This window comes from Furipterus horrens, unplaced genomic scaffold (assembly GCF_987537825.1).
Source record: "Furipterus horrens unplaced genomic scaffold, mFurHor1.1.pri manual_scaffold_3, whole genome shotgun sequence".
Taxonomy (NCBI): Eukaryota; Metazoa; Chordata; class Mammalia; order Chiroptera; family Furipteridae; genus Furipterus; species Furipterus horrens.
In genome coordinates, this window is record NW_028327173.1 from 63,990,832 (window position 1) to 64,005,626 (window position 14,795).

General features: G+C 43.1%; 1 protein-coding gene and 1 pseudogene across 2 annotated transcripts in view; both read right to left on the reverse strand.

Moving 5' to 3' along the window:
- SYDE2 (synapse defective Rho GTPase homolog 2) overlaps positions 1 to 4,381 on the reverse strand; it is a 42,750-nt gene extending 38,369 nt beyond the window's left edge. Inside the window, exon 1 of one of the 2 annotated variants that reach the window (XM_090269680.1) lies at positions 2,930 to 4,381. In XM_090269680.1, coding sequence (XP_090125806.1) covers positions 2,930 to 4,238 — 1,309 coding nt within the window. In that variant the 5' untranslated portion in view covers positions 4,239 to 4,381. The remainder of the gene's footprint in view (positions 1 to 2,929) is intronic. The other variant, XM_090269681.1, reaches the window with a different exon arrangement.
- Positions 4,382 to 11,631: 7,250 nt separating this feature from the next.
- LOC150015191 (elongation factor 1-gamma pseudogene) lies at positions 11,632 to 13,023 on the reverse strand (annotated as a pseudogene).
- Between the last annotated feature and the right edge of the window lie 1,772 nt (positions 13,024 to 14,795).

A 14,795-nucleotide genomic window follows, 5' to 3' on the forward strand; every position in this document is an offset into this window, starting at 1 on the left:
GTGCTCCTAAAGGAATATTCTAGCTCAATTCCCAATGGTCTGCAAGGCAGTATTCCTCAACCTCTGATTATTTCACTCTCCATCCAGAATTCCAATGATCTGGGACAAGGCAGTATTCTCACAAAGCCTGCTTACCTTTCTCTTGATAACAGCTAAGCATCAGGCACCGTACCAAATGGATTATCTTTTTTCATCCTCACAGCAACCTGAGGACTGAGGCTATGCTGTGTAACTTGTCCAAGGTCACAAGCCTAGTAAGTGATGGATCTGATCAGAAATCCAGAACCTCTCTTCTGTTTACCACCATACTATATGGCTTGCATACTCTACATTCTCACTGTTATTGGTACAAGATCAGACCAATACCTGTCATATGTAAGTAGTAAATATAAATTTATATAAAACTAAAGCAGAAAGAGCTCAAGTGCTTTTCTCTGATAGGGGTTAGTATCAAGTATCAGAATAAAGTATAATGGTTTTTCAAAAGTTTAACCAATGTATTAAGATAGGTGATTGGGGGGCTGAGAATTCTAGAACCTTACTACTTAAAATGAGTACCAGACAGCAGCATCCTTACTAGGAATCTCTTAAAATGGAGACTTTCAGGTCTGCATATTAAATTTGCATTTTAACAAGGTTTTCAGGAACTTCATATGCACATTAAACTTGAAAAGCACTGCTCTGTAACTGAAACACACACCACACACACACACACACACACACTCTCTCTCTCTCTCTCTCTCTCTCTGAGTGGCAAAGGTCTAGAAAATATCCTTAGTAATTCTTAAAACATAAACACTACTTAGAATCATAGGACTTCCAGCCCTGACCCAGTTGTTCAAGTTAGTTGGAGCGTCTTCCCCTAAACCAAAGTGTTGTGGGTTTGATTCCCAGTAAGGGTACATGCCTGGGTTGCAATTTGATCCCCAGTTGGGGTGCATGCAGGAGGCAGCCAATGTGTTTCTCTTACATTGATGTTTCTCTTTCCCTTCCTCTGTCTCCAGAAGCAGTGAACATACCCTTGGGGGAGGGGGGGAGGGAGGGAGGAATTTTCCTGCCACCAGCAACTCCAATGTTCTAAGGTACTCTTCCCCCTAAAAAAAACAAAACAAAAAAACTGGACTTGCTTCTAGGGCCACAATGGAAGAATTTCTTACAGAGGGATTTAAAATTATTGATAGGACACAGTTGAAAATTATATGCCTATAGCTACTAATCTCAAAGGACAGAATACTTGTAAAATATCTAAAATACCATGACATAGTAATTCTAATGTTTCATTTTAATTTCTTTTGAAGCTAGTTTCATTTAATTTGTTTTCTCAACGGAAAAAAAAACAATGAATTTATTTGTAAAGGTTACATTTTTATTGCTTTTAAAAATCCTTAAATGGTTGCACTACAACTGAGGGCATTTAAAAGCCATCAGATGGTAAAAGTTTAACCTTTGCAACAAAGGGTAAAAAAATATTTGAAGTTTCATACAGACTTTTGTTGTGGCTCAAATTTAACTGTGCTAAGAGTTAACCAAAATCAGGGGAGGTAATGCTATAAAAGGTAGTAAATTATTACAAATACTTTACTCCTGAAATGCATATTTTAATTTAAACTTAGCATAAAGTACACCTCTCTTCACAACAACAGCAACAAAAATTACATTCTACTATCCTGTTAGTCCAGTGAAATGGAATATATTTGAGGGAAATTTTTGACAGGTGTGGATTACAGATTTAAAGATTCAAAGAAACTTTTCAAGTTTCTGTACACTTTAAATCAATCATTTGATTTGTTCTCATTGTGCAATTAGAAGCTTCGTGAACTTTGTTTCTTTCCACTGTTTTGTGTTTATTGGTTAAACAACGTTAATGTGTATAAACCCAGTCCTGTAGGATTTAAAATTCTAACCAGAGACACTGCCAAGTACTGTAAATACTTTTTACATTTCAGCATATAATGTTTTAAAAATTATTACTGATATGTAAGTCAAGTTCACTAAAAGTCTTCATATTTAAGAGTGAAATTCAAAATATCGTGTTGTTTTTGTCTCAATGTGAAGGTTTTATGGTTCTTTCAGAAGAGAATTTTTGCTATTTACAACATAAGAGATTTCTAGAACTGGTAATCTAAACCTTCAGTAGTAATTAAAAATCACAGACATACAGAATAGGCATCAAAATCCTATTATAAGGACAAATATACTTAAGTTTACAAATGACTTTAAATGTCTACAGTTTCTTAAAAAGTACATAAGGGACATTTTTCTCTTGATCAAAATACTACTGCTCTTGTTTTTCCATAATAAAAAGAAAAATAACTTTGTTGGGAGGGGGAGGGAAAGGTGGAGAAAAGTACGTGAAATCCTACCTGATTAAAAATAAATTTTACTGTGGTAATTTTTTTCTTAGTTTGGTTGGCTTTTGGTTTTTGGTTGTGCATATGTTTGTGTGCACACGCGCCTGGGAGAGAGTGGGGGAAGGTGTAATGAGTAAAATGACAGTTTATGAAGTCTGTAACGTCTACCTTGGATCAAATTCAAATGTACAAACTCCACAAGTCTAAGGATTTGCCTAGAGCTACAAAGAATAAAGATCAAGGCAGCACCACCCAACTCCAAACCTACGAAAAGCGAGTGGCGAACTTAACCTTTACTCACTGATATGCTTAGGAAGTAGGCACACTGGTTCATAGTGAAGAAAAAACAAAAACCCCAAGTTCCTCATGCCACTGTCTTGAAAAAAGAAAAAGAAAAGCAAAACGGGTGAATGCATTATACTAAGTCACCTCGAAATCGCATTAAGCTGCCACTTAAATGACACTTACTTTTTTTGGCACCGGCACGTACCTGTCTACAAAACCCCTCTAACGACAGAAGCCCAGTTAGTAAACATGAAGGCTCGAAGTGTTAAGATTTTGATTGCAAACTATTCTACCTGTCAGCGTAATTCTTTCGTCCGGAGGCACCGAGAGGACTTGGTTTTCACGCATTTTCAAAGAGCCCAGACTTGGAGAGGTGCCCTGCGCTCCCGGGACTTTCGGAGGTGTCCCACCGGCGCGACCCTTCGTTCCCAGGGACAGCAGGCGTCCTTTGTACATCCACTTCTGCAGCTTCTTGACTGTCACAGCGGGCGGCTTGAGGAAGGGGAGCCCCTCCTGGCCATCTCCTTTGCTGCGTATCACAGGGGACCCCGCAGGATCCCTGAAAGTGCTTCCAGGGGTACGGCCAGGGTCCTTGGAGCAGAGACTCAGGAGGCCGGAGGGTTCGGTGACCGCGGCGCTGCCTCCGCTCCAGCCGTCCATCCCGCCTCCACGTGGCGGGGGCTCGTCCCTGTCCTCCCGCGCGTCGCACCTGATCCAGCTGTCGCTCGGCCACCGCTGGAAGGGAGTGGGCTTAGCACCTACCAGGAGGCTCTCGAGGCTTCTGCTGCAGGACAGACGCATCCGAGAAGTCCGCAGGCAGCCTCCCCACGACTCCCTCGTAGGCGACCGGGGCGGGGACACCTGCTGCCAAGGGCGGCCCCCGCCTCCCCGCTCCCAGTCTCTGGGGCTGCCTCGGCGGTCCGCAGCGCCGCAGCCGGAAGACGGCTGGCCCAGAGCCCGGGCTCCCGCTGGGCAACCGCGATCCGCCCAGCCCCGCCGCGCGCCCGAGTCAGGGGGCAGGTCGTGCATAGCCTGGATCAGCAGATAATAGGCCTCTCGCAACTGGGTCTGCAGCCTGCCTGTCTCCAGGCGGCCGCCCTCCGCCCCCGGGGAGGAGCGCGCCGCGGGGGGAGGCGGGGGCCACCGCTCCGCCTCCGCCCCCTCAGGCTCCGGCGGGGACTGGGAGCCGCTGGACAGGTTCTCGTAGTAGTCGGCGGCGTCCTCGTCGTCGTCCTCTCCGCTGCCCTCGGAGCCCGGCGCGGTGTGCATAGAGGCGCGAGGGAGCCCGCGGCTCCGAGGGGCGGCCTCCTTTCCGCCGCGCAGCCGAGGCCCGAGCGCCCCCGTCTGCTCCGGACATCGTCCCGGGACCCGCGCCTTCGGACCCCACGCCTGGAGCGACGGCGGGGGCGGCTCCAGGCTCGGCCGGGCTCCGCCGGCGTGCTCGCGTGGGGGTCCGGCCAGAGCACCCCCGGCGACTCCCTGGGCAGCGGAGGAGGCCGCCGCTGTAGCTGCAGCGGCCGCCCGGAGTCCGAGTCCCCCCGCTGTGCGGGGACCTCCCCTTCCCCGGAGTCTGGACAGCGTCCTCCTCAGAGGGTCCGCCATCCCCTCGGCCTCAGCAGCCAGGCTCGCTCCCGCCGCGGGGAGAGGTCTAAGCCCCGCTGGGGGAGAAAGAGGCGTTCGTGGAGGCGGCCGCGGTTCCCCATGACCAGCACGGGCCCTCGCGGGCTCCTCACATACTTGGCATAACTCTGCCGCGGGAAGGGGTGGGGGAGGGCGGCGGCGCCGCAGAGCGCATGCCCCAGGGTCCGGGCCCGGACGGGGCGCGCGGGCTGCGGGCTGCGGCTGCAAGCCGCAAGTCGCAAACCGCGGGCAGGGGTAGTCCTGTGGCGCGGGGCCAGGAGGAGGCAGGCCGGGGGGTTGGGAGAGGGTGAGCTAAAGTACACCGAGGGGAGGGAGGGCGAGCGCACCGAGCGTGGGAGTACATGGGGAAGGCAGGAAAAGAGGTGAGTCAGGCTAGGCTGGAGGCTGCAAAGTTTTGGTTAGGAAGACAGAAAGGAAAAGTGCCTCCTGGCTGCCACCCATCATCTTCACCACCCTTCCCATTGCCACCATTGTAAGAGCAAGCCCTAGCTCGAGAGAAAACAAAGATTGCTGTGATTGATCAAGTATGAGGACAGGTGTATCTCAGTGCCATGTGTTCAGGAAACGTTCCAAATAATTTTATTTGCACAGAGAGCTAGCTACTTAAAGGAAATTTGCAGCGATTCCTTTTCAATTAGAATCCTTTCTTGTTCAAAAAAAAAAAATCAGCTTCAGTATCTCTTTTTAAAGTTTTTTTTTTCAATCAGTTCATGCTAAAACAAAATTAATTCTGACATCAACCAAAACCTGTAAAATGGAGCCACCAATGCAGTGTCCCCATCATCACCAAGATGACACTTCATTTTTAAAGTTGGTTTGAGGAACAATTGGATTGAAATTGAGAAACAATGTCATTTGGAAATACCAACTCTCTCAAAAACGTTCTATTTAACAGTTGTAAATTGAAGTACGTGCTGTTGGAATCAGTGGGTTGCATCATCCCTGAATTCATCAACATTTTTCAGTGTTTACATATTAGAAAGGACCTTTGTCTGCATAGCTCATGAATGTACTCTTAGCAGTATACTTGCCCATAGTAAGTACTCAGGAAATATTTGCTGAATAAAAGCTTACATAACTGAATAACAGAATTTAGCTCTTAACTTATTCTTCCCAACTATATTTTCTCTATGTAAGTTTTTTTTTGCCCCACCAGTCAAACGCTCCAGTCTCTAAATGTGCTTTGATCTACACTAACTTTGTTAGTACCTGGTCTCTGTTTCCTATTTTTACCTACATCTTCATTTTCAGAAATCTTACCCATCCTTTAAGATTCTACTCAACCCTGGCTGTTGTGGCTCAGTGGACTGAGCACTGGCCTGTGAACCAAGGGGTTGCCTGTTTGATTCCCAGTCAGGGCATGTCCCTGGGGAATATGTCAGAGCCAACTGATCAATGTTTCTCTTCCTAACAAATTTATTTTAATTCTGATATAGGAAAATACCATGAAATGTTATGTTGTAATTTGCATACATTACTATTTTTATTTTATGGAACCAAGGCTATTTAATGAGTAGTGAAGGCATAAAATGATGTCCCAGTGAAATATTCCCACAGGAAATGACTGATAGTGAAGCTGCCAATAATGGTGTCTAAACACAATTTGATATCTATCTCAGAAATTGTTTCCATTCCAACTCTTGGTTGCAAGATCTTTTTATTGTTTATGGTTAACATAGTTGTTAAGACTAACACAAGTTACATATATATATTTATATATTTATATATAATATATGAATAGAAAAATATAACCTTGAAGGTCTAGATTGAACTTCATTCTTAATTCAACTTGTCGACTTCCTGAGTTGGGAGTTATAGAACACACTAGCTAATATAAAATAACTATGCATTGTTCTAGGCATTACTCAAAACTAGTCTGATGCTGCACAGCACAACTGAATTTAATGACACTTTAAAGCTGAGAAGGACATAAATTTACAAATTTTAAGAAGTATTTTGGTCACAGAAATTAATAAGGCTGCCACAGCAATGAGAAACGACTTAATAATCTTAAAAATGCAAATCCCACTTTTCTGTATGTGCATTACTCTTCCCTTTTGTTAGCTCAATTTTCATACATTTCTAATCAACGAATTCCTATGACAATGGAAGGGGGTGGGAGGACACATTTTCAGTGTTTGTACTTGTTCCTCACTGGCTCAGAAATTTTGATGCCCCATGAATTAACAACTATGTGTCGGCACTGTCACAAAGGATGAAACAACTGTGGGATAACAGGGCTCCAGTAAAGCAGAGAGCCAAACTCCACATGAGCAGGGCTGACAATCTGAAAGAGGGGGGTGGGGGGAGGGGGAGGGCATGTTGAGGCAGAGGACTAAATTTTAAAATAAAAGGAAAATGTCTAGGTATGTTATGGTTATTTTCTAGGCAATTAGAGCACATTTCTGTCTCACTGCTGCTCAATCTTCCATTATGCTGTTAGCGGAACCAAAGGCAAGTTTAACTCTGGAAAATGCCCAGTTCTCTCTAAACTGCCTTCTTGGGATCCTCTGGTGTAGGAGACCTGCCTAGTCTGCCATACCGTTCCTTCAATAATGAGTAAAAACTACTCAGCCTAAAACTGACTACAACTACCACTGCCTTTAGAATCAAAGATGACATGTGCTTGATGCAGCAATTTTTACTGCTCATATCTTCATAATTAGCAATATCTGGCAGTCGGCAACATTTTTCACTTCATCCTACTCCTAACCAAAGTGATTTTTAAAAAAGGCTTTTGCTAAATGCATATGCATTTTCTAACTTTTCAGAAATGTATAATGTTTAGAATATTCACTGGTATTTCAAATTCTCGTATATTTAACATATTCAGAATAACTTGCTCAAGGTCACCCTAATAAGTGAAGGAGAATTTGAACTCTGTCTATCTGATTCCACATCCACTACACCCCTAGCATGTTTCCTCAAAAAGAAAAAAAGAATTGATACTTGCTACCATAGCACTTGCACTAACTCAAGCCTTCATCTGTATAAATTATTTAGTTGGCTACCTATCAGAAAAGAGTTTAATATTTCATGAACTTATGTGAAATGCAGCCAAACATTGGAAAGCTGTTGAGAATCTGAGTGCTTCTCAGGGCTGTCCTCTTTAAAGGTGTCAAAAACTAAATCCTATAATATATTCCCATTTAACAGTAAATCTATTCGTATTTAAGCCATGATGTGAAACTGCATCTTGTAAATGTAGTCTAATTTTAAAAGTAGGACAGGCTACAATTAACTACCTTAAAGGCAAAATATATGCACCCTTAAAACCACAGGAGCTCTTAGGTAAATCTCTCTCAAAAGTAAAGTGATGGTGTAGCCTGTCTTTCCTAGATGACTTGTACCTCAGAGTAACCCATGGTTGATGATGGGAAGTTGCTCTCTTTCAAAAATTATCAATCTAATTTAAAAAGTTGCTAGCATATCACCATGTAGCACCCTAATGAAATAATGGATCTAGGCAAAAACTACCAGTGACTACTAACATCCAAAGAGAGAGACATAACCTGATGTTATATGGCCTCTGACTAAGCACACGTCACCACCTCTGAGGCATTCTTACCAAAAATTTGAATCTGATTCTGATCAGCATCAAGATCTGATTACCATTTCAAAGAATTTCAGGGAACAGAGGAGCATGTAAAATAACACCATGGAAATGCAATAACAAAATCCAGACTATGGTAAAAAAACAGGTCAGAGAATGCAATTTCTTCAACATAGTAACCAAATAAAATGTATGGGCTTTACTTGAAGCATAATTTAAATAAACATTCATTTAAAAAAATTATGACTCAATCAGGGAGGTTTGAACACTGACTAGGTGTTTGATGATACTAAGGAATTATAATTTTAGTTGTAATTAAAAAAATAGTTCTGTATTCTTTAGAGGTAAATACTGAAATATTGATAAAATGACAAGCAATAATCAGATTTGTTTCAAAATAACTGAGGAAGGAGTTAGGATGTAGAAAAAGGAAGATGAGCTTTGAGTTGATAATTGTTCATATTGAGTGATGGGTACATGGGGCTTTGTTTTACTAGTGTATCTATTTCTGTACATGTTTGAAATTTTCAATAGTATATTTTTTATTTTAATAGGAATCAGACTTTTAAAATAGATCCTGACAGCTATTTAAAGCAACACAACTTTGAGAGCAGTCAAATGGTCAACACTGCAGGGATAGCAAGAGAATATTGGAATCTAGGTCCAAGAATTGCAATTCCAATCCCAATCTGAGGTAGTATAATGGAAAGGATTTGAAATCAGATAGAAGTAGCTCAAATCCTAACTTGATCAGTCACATAAACAAAAATTACTTATCATGGAGAGCTCTTGTTCACCTTTGCCAATTCCAAATCTTTATTCCTCCCTCCTAAAAACTCACAGCTCAATTTTGAAATACATGGCATTCAACTTCATCACCTGCTGCCCCTGCTTTTTGTAGTCATCCACCAACTTCCCTTTCATTCATTCTAGCATCTATCTCACTATCTCTCTCTGCCATCTTTCTTATCATTACTCTTTGTGATTTCATTATTCACAAAAAGGATCCATCCAATACCCTGGCCTGTTGTTTCCTTGAACTTCTCTTTTCTTCCACTCACCTCAGCCACCCAATTCCAGAGTCATGCATTAGAGTTTGCCATAACCAATAACTGCAAACTGTCCAGACACTGATTCCTATTTTCTAGCTCACTCTCTTGGGACCAAGATTCTAGCAATACTTTGATCCCACTATCCCTCCAGCCTATCACTGCCCTTCTGTCCTTTCTTCCATGCTTTCCCAGTTTACATTGCATGGTCCTTGTATAAGCACTCCTTTGCATACAATTTCAACTCTATTGCCTTTCTTTCCCACAGCCACTTGGCAATGGTTAGAGCTAACTTTTGATATACTTTGCTTTGACACTTGGATGGCTTAATGTGAGTGGAGAAAAACACATCACAAATTCAAGTGGTTCCTCAGTGCTGCTCAACAACCCCACTGAATTTCTAGTCCACTCATCCTTTTCTCAGTTATGACCTTTGTTTTTGTTACACTTTGAAATAAAACCTTCAGAAGAGAACTTCCTCATCCTTCCACCACCAAGTCTACTAGCTGGCATTGTTTGTTTTCTGATACTCTACCTCTTCCCCCAGCCCCCCTTTGCCTACCTGACACGACTCTCTGACCTTCTCTACCTCTCTCCTCTCCTCCCTCCTCTCATTTGCCCTGTAGCCACACTGGCTTCCTTGTTCCTCCAATACATTAAACATACTCCTGCCCCACAACCTTTGCTTTGCCTTTGCTATTCCCTCAGCCTGAAATGATTTCTACATGACTTCCTCCATTAATCAGGTCTCATTCACTTCAAATGTTACCTCCTCACAGAGCCCTTTTCTGACCACTCTTTCTAAAATAATACCCCTGACACTTCTACTGATTTTTATTTATGTTTCTTCATTGTATCTATTACTATTTAATAGTATATTAGATATCTATTTATTTGTTTATGGAACACCGCCACCACCCTTAAATGCCATAACTTCACCTAGTAAAATAGTTCTGGCAAGTGCTCCATGCATAGTTGTTGAAAGAATGTGTGATTTTCATGCCCAAGAGCAAATTAATATATGTTTCTTTTCCTTCCATGGTAAAATAAGTTTGCTGTTGTTTCATGGGTAATTGATTAAAGGATTTTTAAAAAGTAAATAACAACTTAGATGGACTGTGAAAATGATGTTAAGCAAAAGAAGCGAGATGCAAAAGGCCATATATTGTATAATTCCATTTATATGAATTATCCAGAATAAGCAAATCCATAAAGACATAAAACAGATTAGTGGTTATCAGGAGATGGGTTAAGGGGAAAATGAGGAATGATTGCTAGAGGATATGTTTTTGTTTTGTTCTGTTTTGTTTTTGTGATGAGAATGTTCTAGAATTAGATTGTGGTGATAGTTGCATAACCTGGTAGATATACTAGAAACCACTGAATTTTACACTTTAAAAAATGGTGAATTTTGCCATGGCTGGTGTGGCTCAGTGGACTGAGTGCTGGCCTTCAAACCAAAGGGTAACCAGTTCAATTTCCAGTCAGGGTACATGCCTGGGTTGCGGGCCGGGTCCCCAGTTGGGGGAGTGTAAGAGGCAACCAATCAAGGTATCTCTCACATATCAATGTTTCTCACCCTCTCTTTCTCCCTCCCTTCCCTTCTCTCTAAAAATAAATTAAAATAAAATCTTTTTTTAAATGGTGAATTTTTATGGTAAGCAAATTATATCAATTTTTTTTAATGGAGCACTATTTTCCTTACCTTTTATCTTTAGATACTCCCAGCTAATATTCATTAAAAAGAAAAAAATTTAAGGAAAACTTTAAAAGAAGGTTGGAGATCCAAATAAAAACAGCTTGAAAGCTGTTTCACTGGGCAATTGCTTTCAGAAATGCCTTCGCATACCACATCCTAGTTTTCCAGTAGAGCTTTCTGTTTGAACCCTACATAAGCAACAAATAGATACCAGTATCTTCTTTTTTTTTAAAGATGTTATTTATTTATTCTTAGGGAGAGGGGAAAAAGAGTAAGAGAAAAATCGATCAGTTGCCTCTCACACACATCTCAACCAGAAACCAGCCCACAACCCAGGCATGTGCTCTGACTGGGAACAAACCAGCCAGCTTTGGCTTTGCCGGATGACACCCAGCCAACTGAGCCAGGTTAATACCAGTGGTATCTTACTTAAAGTTGTTTTTTCTCTATTAACTACCAAATGAATTTAAACCTAGACTTACAAAATTAAATAAACAAAAAGACGTTTCAGATTCCCCCTCAACCTCTCACTCTCAAGAAAACAGAAACAAAAGCATTTTTAGCATTTAGAAATAACTTCCTTTCATTTCCTAATGGAAACTTATGGTTCTGTTATGTAAACAAAACCAATGACCATTACTTATACTTATAAGCAAGAAACTACTGAGAAAAACCATAATTACACTGAAAGAGATAAGTAAGTAAACACATCTTTAGCCTTTTGTATTCTTTTACTGGAGGATTTTCTCTAAGTCACAGGGTAAGGAGCTACATATTACCTAACATTTTAGAATAGCATGGGAACCCCTCAGGGGAAAAACAAACCAAAAACTTCTTGATAACTTCTCTCCTGATTAAAATCATCTTCTGATTATTCAATTATATGTAAAGAGGGAATTTCAGATAAGCACTCATTTATTAACCATTTCAGGTAATCCAGAAAAGAATACTAGACTCTTTTTGCTAGTTATTTTCTTCCCAAACTCATTTTCATTAGAGCACATAAAACTATTAATGCCTCGATGGGTTTTGTTTTGTTTTGTTTTTTCAATGTTTTTCCTTTAATGACCCCATCTCCCTGAAGGACAGGTGTAGGCAGCCAGGCGATGGCAAAAGATGTTCACTTGAAGATCTTGCCCTGATTGAAGGCTTTGCCCGCATGCTGGAAGGCCCCCTCCCAGCAAAAGTACTCTCGAACCAGCGTCTGGGTCTCCTCGTTGCCAGGATCCAGTTTCCTCCACGTGTATGATTCATAGTCCACCTGCCAGTCTGGACTCAGTGGGAAGGCGAGCTCCTGGCCTCAGAAGACCCAGACCCCAGAAATGGAGCTGCTATTTTTCGTTCCGAAGAGAATGGCACTGGCAAAGGCGCTCTTCCTCAGCTTGTCCAGGCGCTGGAACATTCCGGTGATGAGGTTGCAGCTCATGAAGGTCTGGGTGAGCTCCTCAGGGAAGCGGTACTTGGAGTACCACAGGGACCAGCCGTCCCGATCCAAGGGCTCCCAGAAGTTTGGCAGCGCCACCGAGAGCGTGTCCTCATTGGAGTACTTGCGCTTAAACTCGTCCAACACAAAGGTACTCTTGGGCAGATGAGCAAAGGGGTCCTTGGCCTTCGGCTCAGCAGCCAGCGCCTGCTCACATTCGTCCATCTCCTCCTCGAGAGCGGGGTCAGCTGCCTTCTTCTCCTCTTTCCGCTCAGCCTGGGGTTTCTGCTTCTCCTTCTGAGACCCCTTCTCCTTCCGAGGGGTGCCCTTTTTAGGTTGGCTCTCTTCCAACTTTTTTGCATCAAACTGGGCCATCTTCTCACAGAGCTTCACCTCCCCCAAGACAGCGCGGAACTGGAGCTGGTTGATGCTTATGAGGAACCAGAGGTTGGTATTGGTGAAGGCCTGGCGGAAGGAAGTCTCCAGGACCTATTTATAGAGCCACAGCAGGGTGCAGACAACTGTGATGTCAGCCAGTGTCACACGTTCACTCACCAGAAATGTCCGTGTCTTCAAGTGAGCATCCAGCAGCCCCAGAACTCGCCTCACTTCCTCCTTTGCGTTCTCTGTGGACTGCTTGTTGTGTGCATAATGCCCAAGGTGGGAAACACCCAGGTACTGGCCCGGGGCACTATGTCACTGTCAGCAAAGCTCACCCACTGCACCACCTGGGCCGCTGCCTCTGGGCTACTTCCCAGCAGCTCATCATTGCCCAAGTAGTAGGCAATGGCGTTGCTCTAAAAGACACAGAAGCCATCATCACCTTCGAATGCTGGCACCTTGCCAGCAAGAAATTTGCGGAGAAATTCAGGGGTGCGGTTGGTTTGGCCGAGGTGGAAGTGGGGTGGTGCGGACAGCACGCGGACCTGAGCCCCACTGTACTGAGTGGCAATGAGGGCCTTGAAGGCCATCCAGTGTTCAGGATACGTGTAAAGGGTTCCAGCCGCCATGGTGATTCCGCAGAGAAAGGCTCGATGGCTTGGCTTTAGAAAAAAATCTCAATTTTATTTCAGTTGTTATTTTAAATGTTGGTATACCCATCAATTATGACATGTATAAGAAAGTGGGACACAGTATATGCACGGCCAGAAATGTCCATTCAGTATAGAAATGGTAGATTTTAAGAAAGTCATGCAAGTAGTGTTACAGACTGAATATTTGTGTCTCCACAGATTTCATATGTTAAAGCCCCAATACAGAGGAATTTGGAGATGGGGTCTTTGGGAGATAAAGTTATGGGGGCAGGGCCCTGGTCTGATGGGATTAGTCTCCTTATGAGAAGAGATACCAGACAGCTGATCCATTAATTAAGAGAAAAGAAGAGCCTACAAAGTCATAATCAACACTGTGATGGCTATCAGGGCCAGTTGGTCTGGCATCATCCTGCAAACCAAAAGGTTGCCAGATCAGCTCCTGGTCAGGGCACATACCTGGGTTGTGAGTTTGGTCTGCAGTTGGGGCACCTTTGGAAGGCAACAAGTCAATGTTTCTCTGTCACATTAATGTTTCTCTCCCTCTCTTTCTCCCTCAAAAATTAAATTAAAAACAAAACAAAACACTGCAATGGTCAACATAAGTGTCAGTACCCTATGAAAACTCAGTAATTGCTCTGGGAGAAAAAACAAAACTAAACTAAAGACCTTCATGCAGAGACAGCTTGATCTCACACATCCACAACAGGGTCCAAACTCAGTGCTCACTGGAATCAGGCAGCTCTTGCCAATGAGTGTACCAGTCCAGGGATAGTCAGTAGAGAAGGTAGGAGCCATTTCATCATGGTTATTCAGGCCTGTGGAAGATCCAACCCCACTTTTCCAATCTTCTAATACAAATCCCTTCATTTATAAAAGCATTTTTTATAAGGAAAGTGATTCTTTAAAATTATCCATAACTTGGACAAAAAAGAAAAGCAAAGTATACACAGGTCTAGACAGTTTCTCTTAGAATGCAGTCAGGACAAGTACAATAAAATATCTGCAAAGCACAAAGGCCAACTAGCGTTTGTGTAAAATGCACACTCTGTCCCTTAATTATAAAACATGGACAGAGTGCCCACATCACCTATTTGAGGACTCTGAAAAGTATACAGTAGCAGGGGGACTGGGGAAGATCAGAGTTCATAGGACCACCAAACTGGTGGTGAGTTTACCTTTTTTTCCTACTACCCTTTGACCTGAATGCAATGCAGCCTCACACCTGGAACTGGGCACTGGGCCCCCCAAAAGGTAGAGCTCTAGGAGAAGCCCTCCAGTCTCTCATGAAAGTGGAAAGAAACTTCCAAGCTCAGAGAAAGTGCAGAAATCCCTGCAGATTTTTCTTCTCCTCTTTGTACTATTGTCCTCCAGCTCCCAAGCAGTCCTGTTCGGGGCAGGACACAACGAGAGCCAACAGCAGCTAATATTCCAAGGGAGGAAAACTGTTCTCTGAATGATGGAGCTGTGGCCCGAAAATGGTGAGACAAATTCCCATTGCCTTTTTCTCTCTTTTCATTCTTCTGCTCCTTGGCCGCGGATGCAAGGACAGTCATAGGAGTGTGCAGCAGAGAGCGGTAACTAATGCCTTGGATTGGTGACCCAAGGACCAAAAGAAGAAGCACCAGGGAGGGAACTGAGAAGAACCTGAGAGACTGTGCCTTGGATTTGTAAATGAACGCAGGTCCAGCTGCCTGCCTCTCCAAAAGTCAATACTCCAGAGATAAGTGCTGGTGTAATGGAGTGGTTTGTTTTGAGGTGTT